This window comes from Sturnus vulgaris, chromosome 4, assembly GCF_052056855.1.
Source record: "Sturnus vulgaris isolate bStuVul1 chromosome 4, bStuVul1.hap1, whole genome shotgun sequence".
NCBI lineage: Eukaryota > Metazoa > Chordata > Aves > Passeriformes > Sturnidae > Sturnus > Sturnus vulgaris.
The window spans coordinates 70999080-71013577 of NC_142246.1; the positions used below are offsets into that span (position 1 = coordinate 70999080).

The window sequence follows — 14498 nt, forward strand, 5'->3', positions numbered from 1 at the left end:
CACTCTTCTTGCAAGTAGTGGGTAAGATGTAAGCTCGATGTTAGCAGGGGAAAAGGAGCAAGAGAGCAGACAGAGTCCAGCCTGAAGCAAGAGAGCTCTTTGCTCTGGGAGCATCAGAATAAATCCAGCTGCATTATTTTCTATTTGTATTTTGTGGCTGCCAGGTTTTGAAGTGAATCATATAAACACCTTCCTTGGACTGTGCAGAGCTCCAGTTGAAGCTCCAGCACCAGCAGGCTGCTGGCTCTCTGCTGCCTGGGTGCTGTCCCCCCTGAGATGGTCACTGACACCCTGACTCTTGATGAAGGCATGAAAACAGTATCTCTTTTCAACAGGACACTCTTTTTTTTTTTGAGGTTTTCACAGTATTTTGTTATATTTATCTTTCCACTTGATAAGCTTGATGCTGGCTAGTGAATTTGAAGTGTCCTGGAGTTGCAGGAACAGATAGATAATCAAAGATACTTATAAACACACAAACTGAAAGATATTTCAGATATTTCACCCTTATGTTTTTTCAATTTCCTTGTTGAGAGCTTCAGAAATTATTTTATATTAATATTCATGAGCATAACTCTTCAGAAACAGCAAGAATAAGAATCCTCAGGGAATTAAAAAAAGAAAGAAAGAAAGAAAGAAAGAAAGAAAGAAAGAAAGAAAGAAAGAAAGAAAGAAAGAAAGAAAGAAAGAAAGAAAGCTCTGTTTTTGAACAAGGGAGTTTGTTTCAATCCAAAGCTTTCCTACTGAGATGTGAAGGGACCAAACTGTCCTAAAGTTTTGAGCCACTTGGAATGAAAAACAGCCAGAACATGCAGGGACCCCTGAAGCAAGTCAGGCCTGTTAGCAAATGGAAACAAGAGTACAGTGCATGTTTCAGCTTGATGCTCAGCTGGGCTGTATCTGTGGTAAAATCTACTTTCTGCAAGTTTTTATGGCTGGAAAGTGCTTGGGAGAACTTGCAGCATTCACTCTCAATTTTACCAGCTTGTTTAAGAACAACTTATATTTATTTCCTTTCCTTATTAGTAACTATAAACATTATAGAATTCCAGTTCCTGCTCCTTTTGTTGCCATAGATATATTTATATCCTTTCTTTGTTATACACTTTCCCTTCTAAATAATTCAACCTCTAGCAAGCAATAGAATTGCAAGATTACAGGAATGCCAAAATTTGTTTTACCTGGCTGTAATATTAAACTCCCTGAACCAGTTAAAATTAATATCAGTCCATAGAAAATCAACATCTTTCAATCTCACTAAAATTAAAAACCACCAAGAAGATTTATTTGTTTTTGTGTTGTTTTTTTCCTTTTGATGGTTTTCATTATGTACAACTCAGTATTCTCTTAACTCCCCTGAGTACTTTTAAGTAGCAAAACAAGGTCAGACTTTTATTCACACACAGAGATGAAGAAATTAAGAGTCAGCCACTAAGTATGTAGAGGGAAGAGCTGTGATTTACCTCCTATAAACGAACAAAAATATTTTGCCTTAGACAGGAGTGCTGGAAGGATAAATCAATCCACATCTGAAAGACAAAGAGCAGATTAAAAGAAGATATAAATTTATCAAAAGAGCTACTCTGGTCAATTGGCAATGACATGCTTGGTTTCTTTTACACTGAAAGAATCTGTGCTGGCAAACGTTTCCTGATTTACTCTGGGTTTGCAAGGCCTTAAAGTAAGAGCAGGGGAAAAGATGTGATTTAGGGGGCCTGAAGTAGCTGTTTTCCTGTTAATACATAGTGAAATCCTGTCAATACAAATTTAATCAGCTGAGAGGTTTACCTCACAAAACCTGTAATTCAGCTGTCACAGAAAAGATAGATGTTGGCAGTTCTAATCAAAAGGCACACACTGCAAATTCAGATAACACAGTATAAATGAATCTGAAGTCTCTATAAATGAAGTCCAGTACTGCAACACTTCTCTGTCCATGCTTTTACTTGGTAATGTCACTGTACTGGCAGTGTGTAGGTAGCATAAAATTATCATAAACCACAGAAACTCTTCTACATCACTAACTGTAACTGATACTGTGTCCCACACACCAAATCCTGCTTTTCAGTCCATTTTGCACCTCTACCACTCAGTCTCACATGGAAGGGAGGAACAGAGCAGGGAATATGTATGTGCTCAGTGCAGGATGAGTGCCAAGCTGCAGCCTGCAAGCACTCAGCTGTCCTCTCAGGCTGGCCCATGCTGTGTCACTTTTCATTTTCTCAGGGGTGCTCTTATTACTATTTGAACCATGAGAACACCATACAAACTTGTATCCACATAAACATTTTACTCTGGAAATAAATAAAATTAAAATAAATTCAATAAGCTCGAATAAAAACTGGGGTTTTTTCAAGATTCTAAAAAGAGACCAGATTTAGAAGCTGGAAATCAGGAAAGTCAGGCACAGCCAGTAGCTCCCAAGCAGCTGGAAGGAGTTTTAGGCTCACCAAGAGCCTCCCTAATATTGTTCTGTATTGGAACAGTTCAGCAAAATTATGTGCTTATTTCCATCTTTCTGTCCCCACATTCCTCACTCTTTCTGCCAGCTTTCTTCTCACACAATTTCATTCTCCCCTTCTCTAAAACCCACAGCGAAGGCCTCAGCAGTGGGGTGCCACAATGGTGAACAGGCAGAGCTGAGCCAGCTACTTGTTTTTGGGGGTGAGTGGCCAAAATTCTCCTTCACCATGAGCCCAGGCCAGCAGATCAGGCAGCCACCAGTGAGGTACACATTTCTGTTTTGTCTTCAGATGCTCACATTATTCATTTGGGACCAAAGGTGCCAAACGAGGTCTGCCACATTGCTGACACAACTCCTCTTGCCTCTCCTAGGACCTGGTATAAGCTGCCAGAAGTGAGAGTATAACCCTTGTGGCTGTAGAAAGATAGATTAAAAATCAGCTCCCTGGTGATTTAGAAGATTCACTGTAATACTAAAACCAAGTGACTCGTTTGATGCAATTTTAGCTGTGATAGAAACATTTTCTATAACCTAAGTGAAATCCCATAAACTTTCTATTTTGCTATAGCTACCTACAACTATTGCTGTCCTCACTGATCTCATGGAGGGACAATGATTAATAAAAAAGTTCATAAGCAATGCAAATGATATTTGGATTTCAACAAAAATTGATTTAATTAATCCCTTGAATTGGTTTTACAGCTGCACATGAAGTACCAACTATGCTAAAGGCTGCAGAAACACATGGCCATGGAAAGCTCCTGCCTCAGAAGCCTAATGGTGTGCAACCTGCCTGTGATGAAATGTAAGTAGCAATTTCAGAATTGTGGTACCAAATGTGAAAAGCTAGGTACTTATCACAATTTGGACCCAGCAGCTCTTATAATACTCACTAATTTCCTAAGAAATACAGCTTCACTTCTTCAGGAAGGCAGGGTGATGCTGACCCCAAGCTATTAGATGGGCAAATCTGAAAATCCATTTCACTGATTTGCTCTAATAGTTTTCTTTTATTTACCAGAGAGAAACTAGTTACCAAGTATCAAAAGGTTTTGAAAGCTCCAGGTGCTGACATCAGTCAAAGCTTTAAAAAAAAGAGATAAGGAGGAATGAATAGGCACTGTGGGGAAAACCTCTCCATGAGACTGCTGATGATTTGGGAGCAGCAATGGTACTTTTTGAATACTCTCATTCAGATTCCCTTGGCCAAACAAACATCAACACCACAGATGTCTTCAGAGTATGAAAAGTGAAGGAGAACACAGAAGGATCCTGAGTATGCCATACCCCTCCCAAAAACAAAACTAAAAAAAATCAAATAGGATAGTCAGAAATGGACACACACTCCTGTTTAACAACCTCTATTCAGTCTTGACTGTTCTCATACATTTTCTTCTCGAGCATCTTTAAAATGCTATGCAAACCCTTTATATTCATCTAGCAGTGCTGCAGTGAGCTTTAGTTACAAACCAATCTCTTACACATTTTCCTTTAACATTATTCAGAACAGTGAAAATTTTGTGCTTATACCTTTAGGTTATAATATCAATGTTATACATAAATAATCTCTTTATTAACTGTATTTACTGTTTAATTTTTTTTGTTGCTCTTTCACAATCAGAGATTAACATTTTATTTCAGTACCAGAATATGTCTGTGCATTCCTGAAATGCCCTGAAAACAATTTTTATGTCTACTGCATAATACTTCACCAGCTCTGTGCCACTAAAACATTCCTCACGTGATCTATTAAAGAAGAAATTCATATGTTCACTGCAAAGATTCTGAAACATCAAGAACTAAAATAATACCAGTTTAACAGGTATGAACCCTAAACCTAAACCCTAAAAGATAAAATTAAAAAGAACCAAACTAAGCAAAACGTGTCTTGAAATTCCACATAAGAGCCCCAAGACAGAGAAGAAGCAAGCATTGTTCCATTATTTAATAAGGAAATTGCAGACCATTTTGCCTGACATCAACGTCAGGGAAACTGATGGAAAGGCTGGTACAGGAAGAAATCAGTGTACAATGAAAGGATGATAGTACAATTAACGCCAGTCAACACAGAAAATTAGTTTTGTCAGGAATAAAAAAACCTTCCCATTTTCCCATGAGACCATGAATTAGTTTGATAAACTCCTGTAAGATTTCATTGAGGCTTTGGCTCACAAGTCTACAGAGTTTTTGATAAAAGCCCCAGGAATGTATACCATCAGTCTGGTCCATACTAAATGGACCCAAATCATACTGAATGATCTGAACCAAAATACAAAATTATTGATGGAAAAAGCTGCAAATTAGAAAAAAAGTTATAGAGATATAAATAACATGAAGGGCAGGCCCTTAATATAGACCAACTAAGAATACTTAGTGAGGTCTGGCCTGTATTTTAACACAGAGAAATCTAAATTTTTCATTAAAAGAACAAAGAAAGTCTCATTTACAAGACAGGAAATGATTTTTGAAAAGGAGTTACTGCAAAAAGAAAGAAATAGTACTAATAGACCCAAGCAGACACATTCCCAGAGCAAAGTGTAGGCAAAATTATTCCTATTGCCCAGGGTGGATTAAACCATGACACAGGAGTTGGTGCTACTACACCTATCTGTGGTTTCAAAAAGGTCATTACTGGATTTCCTGAAAAAACAGCTCCAAAACACCAAGGGTTTTACTGAGAAAAATGATACTAATCTGTGATGATAGGGGGCCTTCAGAAACTCCAGTTGTTAGGTTATCGTGTGAGAATTGTGATATATGACTAGCACAGGAGAGTGAACGTCCAAATTGCAGTGAAATTGAAAGAAATCTGACTAATTTTTCATGTATATTGTTTGCCACTGCTCTCCAAACAACCACAACTACGAAAACAAGCCCTTTATAATTTGACTCAGTATTATCTGTACGACTAGGTATAAGCCAAATACTTCAATTCAAAATCATAATTAGTAGTAAAAGTACTAATAAGAGCAACTGCTAATTGAAAATTACTAAGTAATTGCTAAGAAGCTCTTTAAAAATAAGCTAAGTATCATTGTAAATTAAGAAAAACCTGCACTAAGCTTGGCCAAGCACACATTGCAGGACAGGCACAGAATTCAGCTCGATAAATTGGAGATGTACTGCAAGCACAGGATGAAATTAAAAATGTTCAAGAGCAAGAAAATGCAGTTAGGCAGAGGTAAACATACAGGCAGCACCTGAGCACATGGCAAGTGCATAAAAAAAGGGAACAGAGAGTACAGAAGTCAACAATATCAGGCTGTTGCCAAGAAGGCATGAGCAAGTGTGACTGCATTAGCAGAAACAGAGTTTGCAAGGAATCCAAAAATATTCCTTCCACTTCATTGAGATTTGATCTGTGTTCAGCTGGATTAGCTTGGTGAGACACTGCAGGAACAGGAGAGATAATCTAGGGAATGCCCCAAGTGAAAATGAATGACCAGAGGGCTTGAAAATATGGTGTACAAGGAAGAACTGAAAGATGCGGCTTAAAGGAGAGAAGGCTGAGAAAAACAGAGAGAGATGTGCTAAGAGCTTTCCAATTTATCCCGAGACTTCCAATAAAAATCAGAAAAAGATAAAATTTGAGCATACTGGTAGATTTACATATCAAGTGCTAATATGTTAAATCCTAACTTACATTATTCAGGAGATAAAGTTTGACAGGGCTTTTCAGCCAAATATCCATGCATTACAAGCAGCTTTGAGAAGCTGCTGCTTTCCTGACGTGAACAATAATTTCGCCTGGTACTTTGATTGACGCAAGTGCTCAGTCACATTTAAATCAAAATAGGAGGAAGCTACTATTTTCCATGGCTTCCTGCAGGACATATGCACTGCTATCCCAGAGGAGAGGGCAGGTTATGCAATTGCTGAGCATCTCTAGGGAAACATTTCCAGCAATTATTTGGAAAGGACTGAGAGAATAAACTTATAAGACATTCTCATCATTTAGTGTTTTCATCACTAAATAACAATTAGATTTTAAATGAATTGGATTTTGGTTACTCTTTCACTCTCCTCATGCAATGGAATGGAAGGGAAATGGAAACTTTCCTCACTAGTATTATGATTCTTCCACTGCATGTGTGTGAAAGTGCTGGCTAATAAAAAAGTGTAATAGTTTCCTCTCCCTTATCATATTCTAGCCTCATTTGCCATATAGTACAGTCCTAAACTTGATTTAGGAGCCAAAACGGACCAACTGTTTTCCAGATTTAAGAGATGGTGAAAAGACAGCCAATTCCCACTTCACAGCAAAGCTAAATGCTTCTCCAATTCATCTAATGAATAAGTCAGACAAGTTAACAATGTTGACATCTGAATATTTTTCTCTTTTAAAGGGAAATGAAATAGAATTATATTACTTTCAAATAGCTTTAAATAAATATTGAGTTCTTTGAGCATAAATTATCACATAAATACTTTTCCTCTGGTTACATACTTCCTTATTTATTCTTACTTATTATCCTGAGTTGTCAGAATTTCTAATTTACGTGCCTTGAGCATAAAGAAGACAACTCCACTTTTTTATCTCCTGACGTGACAATATTTGCAAAACATCCAATGAAAGATTTCAGCTAAATAATTTTTCCATCCACTAGCATGGCCTAATGATGGAAAAGCTACTAGCTTCAACACTGAGCTCTCAAGCAGCTTCTAAACTTGAACTGGACGTTTTTATTTGTGTGTCATTACTTCTCAGGTTTAGAGTTACTCCACATCAATTCTATCCTCTGAGCTCTGGAAACAAACTGGAAAGCTGGGTGAGAGCTAAGATACATGGAGCTTTTTCAAATCACTTTGGAAGCCAAGGTTATGGAAGACTTTTTCCACTTTGACCATTCATTCTTTGTTATGCTTGGCCTTCACCCCCTCCTGTCACCTTAAAAACGAAAACAACACGTTCATTATTATTCATGGAAATTCATCGGATACGGAGAAGGCATCCCTTTCCCCCCCAGTTGTTTCATTTTTATTTCTTTTGGGAAAGCCTATGCTATTCTTTGCTTGGGTAGCAATCCTTTGAACTGTTGCTTTGCCACTGAATTCACAGGAAGATAATAATTTGCATTGGCTTCACTGATTCTTATCTGCAGGTTAAATACGGGCCCCAGCAGCAGCAGCTGCAGCCGCTGGTCCCAGTTCCTTGTGACATGGAGTACAGGGATGCTGGATGCACCTCAGCTGGCCTGGATTTAATGTTACATGTTTACAGCCCTCCTTGGTGCAACCTCTGTTCCTGACTGGGGCTTACTGGATGTTAGCACAGGATAAATGCTTATTTCTATTAGTGCTACTCCTAATTACATGAAATGAGACGCTATCTATTGCAGCTGACATAATTGCATTGACCATTACCTTGTTATTCTCCTATGAGACAGAGAGAAAATACTAACTTACTTTTTAAATACCAGTAATTATATTAAATATTTGTATTCCTCCTTTTATAAACAAACTCTTTCTGCTTCTTTACAAAAAAGATATTTCCATGTGTTTGGTCCTTCTTGTTTTTCCTGTCAAGATCACCTGTGATGATTCTGCAATTGCTTTTTGAGACTGGATGAGCAGTACCATGATAAATATTCTATAGGAAACCATTCAGGGAATGGCATTTCAGTTACTTATAAAATCTGCATTCTATAATTCTATGTTTTACGTTGCTATTATACTTAAGCATTTTAACATAGTGTCATTTTCCAAAACCTCTGCCTAGCTTAGGAGCTTTAACTGCCATGTCTACTGTAGCCTCAGAACTCTTTTTCCGAAAATGAAATGGTTAACGCAGAAATCTGCAGAACGGGTTTATTTTTTTTTTCCTAATATACCACTCTTTCCAGGTTTTGGTACTAAACATCTGCTTCACTTATTGCCATGTCGTCCGTTTATGCAGTTTGCTTGGTAATTCGGCATTTCCCTGCTGAAAGATTTGTCTTTGCCTTGAACAGCAGCTTGACTCGTGCTGTGTGTAGGTGGCTCAGGCTTTATCTTCACATTTGCTCCCTGGTCAGTATGCACAACATTTCCCCTGAGATTCTCTTTACTACAGAGTAATGTTCATTTAAAGCCTTCCTTTCTGCGTGCCTCATATTACCCACAAACTCTCACAGCCAAAAGACACGCGTGTCCAAGTGAGTGTTACACACAGATGTGACACAAAGACACAGAAGATAAAATTTTCCCTCGAGCTCATGGACAGGCTCTGAATGCCTTTGCTGTGAAGTTCCTGCTGCAGACCCCCACCCCTCTACATACAGGAGATATATCTCTGTATCAGGAGTCTATATACACCTGAAAGGGGGTTAAGAGCAGCAGAAAACATTTCATACAATAACTCTCAGTGTAATGCACAGGAGACTAATTTGCAAGACTCTGTATATTCCCTTCCCCTGAACCATTCTGTTATTTGTTATCTTACCTTCAAAGACACTGCACGTGTGGCAACACAGGAAGCCATAGATATGCATCAGACTTTGTGAAAGGTGTATTGTGAATGCAGAGGATAAATTATTATAAATGTGCGCACGTGCACGTCACAGAATGGAACTACAACACATGAAAGTGGTGCTCAGTGTTAACCAAAATTGCAGACCCAGCTGTCTCATTTTGAGAAAGTAGGAGCTGTGTGTTGAGCATCCTCAAAGATAGGCTGTGCTTTATTCGGAGTCTAAAACGGATCTAACAGCCGCATTATAGGCACGAACGACTGTAAAGCCAGGGATTTAGTACTCGCATCCAGGCTGAGGTCTGTCAGAGATTACACATTGGCACACGACAGCGGATCCCTCCAAAGTGACACTCGATTTTACCACTCTTTCGAAGCAGGCGGGGCCGCGGTGGAGGTGGAGCCGGCTCGACCCGCTGCGGGACCCGCGGCCGAGCCGGGGATGCGCGGAGGTGCCGCGGGTCGGCTTTCCTGCTGCCCGCACACCTGGGAGCGGGGCGTAGGCGGGGGCTGGGAGCTCAGGGCACCGCAGCTGTAAAGCGGCCCGGGCCGGGCCGGGCCGGGCCAGGCGGCGCCGGCAGCTGCGGCGGGAGGCGGCGGAGCGGCGGCGGGAGCATGGAGCGCTGCTCTCCGCCGGAGCAGGAAGCGGTGGAAGCGTGGCTGGACGATCACGGCGACTTCACCCGCTCTTACTTTGTTAGAAAAGCTACGAGGTAAGACCGGAGCGGTCGGCGGCGGATAGAGGTAGTTCCTTTCTTTACAGGAAAGCCTCGTTCTTTTCCATTTCACTTTGCTGCCTCCAAAGAAAATAAAGAGAAGCTACTCCCACCCCACCCCCGCCCGCCCCACTCTCGAAACAGCATGAACTGAAACCACCACGCAGCAGCTCCGTCCGGCTGCCACCGAAGGGCACATGAGGCGCTGCCCCGCGGGCTCTCGCCTTCAGCCCCCGGCCGCTCTGCAGCGGCGAGCGCCCGCCCGACACCGGGAGCCGCTCAGGGAAACCCACCCAGCCCCGCAGCTCCCTGCCCTGGGCTTTCAGTTATTCATTTTGTGTTCTCCTCGGTTCAAAACAGACATCGTCAACTTCTCGTGAGTAGCGAGCTACTATGTATTTCCCCGCCCTGCGAAGTAGGTAGAAGCCCCAAGGAGCATCTGATGTCTTGGGGAGGGCGAGTTGTGTCAGTACTTAGTCATCTCAAAACAAAGCACTCGTCTTCAAGAGCTCTGTCACCGTGTGGGTTCGTCACCTTTTTTTGACATGAGGGCGGCCCCTGGAGCGGCGAGGGCCGCGGGTTTAGTGCCGAGGGAATTGATGAGCTGTGCGCGGTGCATTCGAGACCGGAGCTCCGCCCGAGGAGGGGGGTTTGGGAGCCCGTCCCGTGGGGAGAGCGCCTTTGGGACGCTGCGCCTTCCCTTGGGAGGGAGGAGCGGGGTGCAGCCCGGGCGGGGAGGGGTCGCTGGCCGGAGGAGCGGGGTGCAGCCCGGGCGGGGAGGGATCGCTGTCTGGGGAGCGGGGGCGCTGCCGGCAGGGGGCGGCGCGGGGCCGGCGGGCTCGGGGGCGGCCTCTCCGCGCTCGCCCCTTCTCGGTGCCGGTTCTTGGGGAGAACCCAATATTGAGGACCTGAAGAGCTCGTCTGGGCATTTCCCCCCCTTGGCTTGACATGCTGCCTTTTGGAGATAAGACGAGGTATTTGCTCACTGTTGTCACACACTTCAACAGCGGGACTTCAAGTTGAATCGGAGTGAATTCGGCTATTTTTAGAAGTGGAGTCAGGTTTCCATTTTGAATATTTTCCGATAAACAAAGCCGTGGGGATGCAGAGCCCGGGCGATGTGCAGCTCCCACGGTATATCTTAGCGGGAGCTCGGGTTAGTAAGTCCTGCGGTCGGCTCCTCGGACACGCCGTCTCCGCGGGCTCGCTGCGCTCCCGCTCGCACCATCTGCTCACCGCTGCCGGTTCGCTTCTTCCCCGAGTTACTTGGCGGGGATGGATGCATTCTGAATGAGGTTTTGCTGCTGCTGCTCCTCTCTGCATGGGATGGGGCGGTAAGAAGAGAAATCCCCATTAATAATTCACTCGCAGAGAGCTAGAAAGCTTCAGGGGTCACCTGCTTGCTTGTGACCATCTGTCAGGCAGTCCCCTTTCTTCTGCTGCTGCTTCCTTAGGCTCATTTAACGGAAAAAAAAAGCCTTTAAAATGTCATTTAAATGTTGGCTTTATGGTTTTTTTTAAGGCTGCGCATAGGTGCAGGATGCATAGATGGAAATCGTTAACCTTGATGCTCTCCAGAACGTGGTGTGGCACCGAAGGGCAGCTTGTTTGCCCAGGAAATAGGGTGCTTTGAGAAGTAGCATTTTCCTAGTTCAGCCTGTCACGCTTCCTTTGGAAACTGGATGTAGTATTGAACAAATAGGAATGATAATTAATAGCAACCGCCGTGTCACATTTGTTTTCTCCATGGGCAGGTTTGGTTAGCCCTTTTTTTTTTTCTTTTTCCTTCACTCTGAGGCACAATTTTGCGTTTGTGCCGTTCTGAAAGACGCAGAACTTCAGAAAATACAATTCAGTCGAGTCTCCCTGATGGCAATGCCTCTGCAGTTAGAGAGGGGTTTGCAGAAAGACTGTGGACTTTAGAGACCTCGCTTGGCAACAATTGTATGATGTTTTTGAAATGACGGAAACGTTGCAATTGTCTCAAAACTCTCTTCTCTGCTCTCTTGCATGGAATGATTTTTTTGTCGTCATTATATAAATAGAAAACTATATATAATAAGCAATACCTCTGTTATATGTAAGTCTGTATTTGAAAAGACAAATTACTTTGTATCTTGGTTCAAAGATGATAACATGTAGAGCTGAGTGGTTTGAAAGAACAGCTGTACTTTGTAAAGAAGTTTAGTGTTCCACTTGGTAGTGTTATTTAGGGCTTGAAAAGAGAAAATCCTAGTATCTAATACTATGCTTTGTTTTAGCTGAATCTTTGCAGAGCAGCAAACATTGAACAAAGACCATGCTGTTAATCTTTTGCTACTTAGCATTATATTTACTCTCTCAAGTAAAGCAGTGTTCTCTAAACTAGTTTCAACTCTCTTCTAAAAATAATTTACTGCTTCTCTTTTGTTTGGTTTCATAATATGCCAATGTTCTCACAGGTCCTGAAAGCAGTAGACCAAGAAGTTAGTTTATGTGGGATCTTGTGGAGCACGGAGGCATATTCAGCTGCCAGTTGTGAGGCATAATTGCTAATGGATAATTTCTGTATCTGTTTCTCCAATATTTCTACATAGGAATAGGAAAAGATCACCAGCTCCATCATTTATGACCACATAATACATGCAATTTCCACTCCTCCTAATGAGCTTTGAATTAGAACCTAATTTAGCAATTTTATAATGAGTGTTGAATAGTTAATATATTTTTTCTGTAATTAATTAATCCCCACAGTGATTTATACAGTAGTTCTGTTGGTCATTTCCAGACACAAAGAAGTTTTAATTAGGTGTCTAAATAATACTTGGAAGATGTATGCTTTGTGATTTTTTTTTTTATTTTTTTTTAAGTATGGGGTTAGGGCTATCTCATATAATTGAATAGTTGCCTCCCGATCCAGTTCGCATAGGGTAATTTGGTATTAGTATCTATTGTTGTGGTTTGAATAAAAAATTGTATTTTCTGGCAAGGTGGCACTTTAGAAGATGTTTCTTTCTTTTCACCATTTGTTCATGAAGTGACAACTGTTGGAGTCGCTGTGCTCCTCAATCCACGTCCTGGATTCTTGAAGGGAAGGGCTACAGGTTTCAGCTTAACAAGTGTGCCCCTGTGCTCCTCTGTCCCCTGCGATGTGTTGCAGAAGATGTGCACATTCCAAGGGCTTACACCTTGTGTTTTGGTGTGCAATGCCTCGAGGTTGGCAGTGTCCTCTGTCTGCAGGAAGGCCACATCCCAGCCTCCTTCCAGGCTGGGCTGGCTTTATGGATATTCTCCGCTAAAACTGCGTTGCTTGAATTCCACCTGAGCAGTGCGAGGCTGCAATCCTACAAGCGTGTAATCCATGGGAATGGCTCCAAGTCCTCCCTCCTTGGAGCAGGTGAATGAACTGGGATCCCATGAGTAGGAAGGTATGCAATCAGTTGTTTATTAATTTATTTCATACCTGGGAGGTGAGTGGCATGTGGAGGCAATATAAATAGCTGTTATCCTTGAGGTGCTGTTCCAAGATGATCAAAGTGCAGCACAACAAAGGGAAAGTGTGTCACCAGCACACTTGGGGACGGGAATGAATTTGGTTCACTCAGTGAGACTGTGCTGGCTGACAAAACTTCTGGCTGGAGAATTTGGTACTGCACACCAAAGGGTCAAGTTTCTAAATGCCTTGCTTCTATGAAGCTTAAACTTATTTTTTTTTTTCTTTTTTTTTTTTTCCCCAGCTCTTCTTATTATTTTTCCTTTTCAAAAGTTTTAGAATTGCCTATTGTATTATGGCTTCCCAGAAGCAGAAACATTTTCAAATAAGGTGATTGTGCTTTGTTGCTACAATTATGGTTGTTCTAACTAGATGCTATAAAGGCATGATCTGCAGGGGTTTTTTTTTGGGAGGGGGGGATTTGCTCACATTTATGGCTAAATTCATTAACCATTTTGCTTTCCTGAAGTTTTATCTTTTTACATTCCTTTAAAAAAACAACCCATGTATTGCCATGCTCAAATATCACACTTATTTCAACCCACTAGGGAATATTTCTGTACTTCTGACTTCCTGTCTGTCCCTGTTTTAAAAAATATGGGAGTGATCCTCTCGTAGTGCTCTTTGCACTCAGAAGCAGCAGACTGCCAAAACAGCTAAACTAAAATTTCTCCTCTCAATTAGAGGTAACTGTATTGTTACAGGCAGTTTTTATCTGGTTCCCTCAATGTATGGTGTAATGGAGACAAATTATTGATCCAACTCTTATATGCCCTTCAGTGGAAATATGATGATTTTGTTATAAATACGTCTTGGCTTATTAACAGGTTTGAGAAATATTTACAAACAAATTAAGGTGGGGTTTTACTTGGAAAAGTAAGTGTTCTTAACAGTCTGGTGCTTCACTGGAGATTCCAAAAATGCTGTTTATTGGGAAACTGTGCTAAAATTCAGATACTGCAGTACTTGAATATATCAATAACATTTATTACTTTGAGAGAACTCAAGCACAGTTGTTTGGGTTTTTTTCTTCTTGATGGCTGGTAGACAATCAATTTGTAATGTGCTGCCTGCGGTACTACATTAGTCAGGACATTTGCCCTCTAGCCTCTGTGTAGGGGGTTTTTAAAAATGTCTTCTAGTTTAAGACAGCTATATGAAGTTGAATCTCCTCAATATTAGGTGTCATACGTGTTCTGCGTATTGGTAATGCATGTGTGCTTAATTTTTTGTAATTGAATGAAAGTTCTGATTTTCAAAGATAAAGCTATTGGAGGTTTTCTGCACTGAAATGTGCTGTGGCCTGTGTTTTTCTCAAAAAGGTGTTGCATACAAAAAAGCAATAATGAACTTTATGCACTCCTACCATGGGCTTGATAAGTAGACATTGGGTTTTGA

At 41.4% G+C, this 14498-nt stretch overlaps 1 protein-coding gene and 1 long non-coding RNA gene across 13 annotated transcripts in view; one reads left to right on the forward strand and one right to left on the reverse strand.

Annotated features, from left to right (window-relative positions):
* The window catches only part of LOC148224089 (uncharacterized), a 136601-nt gene that overhangs the window by 69355 nt on the left and 52748 nt on the right, over positions 1–14498 (reverse strand). The window lies entirely within an intron of this gene.
* PDE5A (phosphodiesterase 5A) overlaps positions 1–14498 on the forward strand; it is a 104722-nt gene that overhangs the window by 45499 nt on the left and 44725 nt on the right. For 3 of the 10 annotated variants that reach the window (XM_014886637.2, XM_088164225.1, XM_088164226.1), the window contains one exon: positions 3167–3269. In XM_014886637.2, the coding sequence (XP_014742123.2) occupies positions 3187–3269 (83 nt within the window). In that variant the 5' untranslated portion in view covers positions 3167–3186. Of the gene's footprint in view, positions 1–3166; positions 3270–9512; positions 9626–9918; positions 10005–10475; positions 10603–10823; positions 10963–12828; positions 13036–14498 lie in introns of those variants that run through there. The other 7 variants (XM_014886636.2, XM_088164224.1, XM_014886641.2 and 4 more) reach the window with 5 other exon arrangements.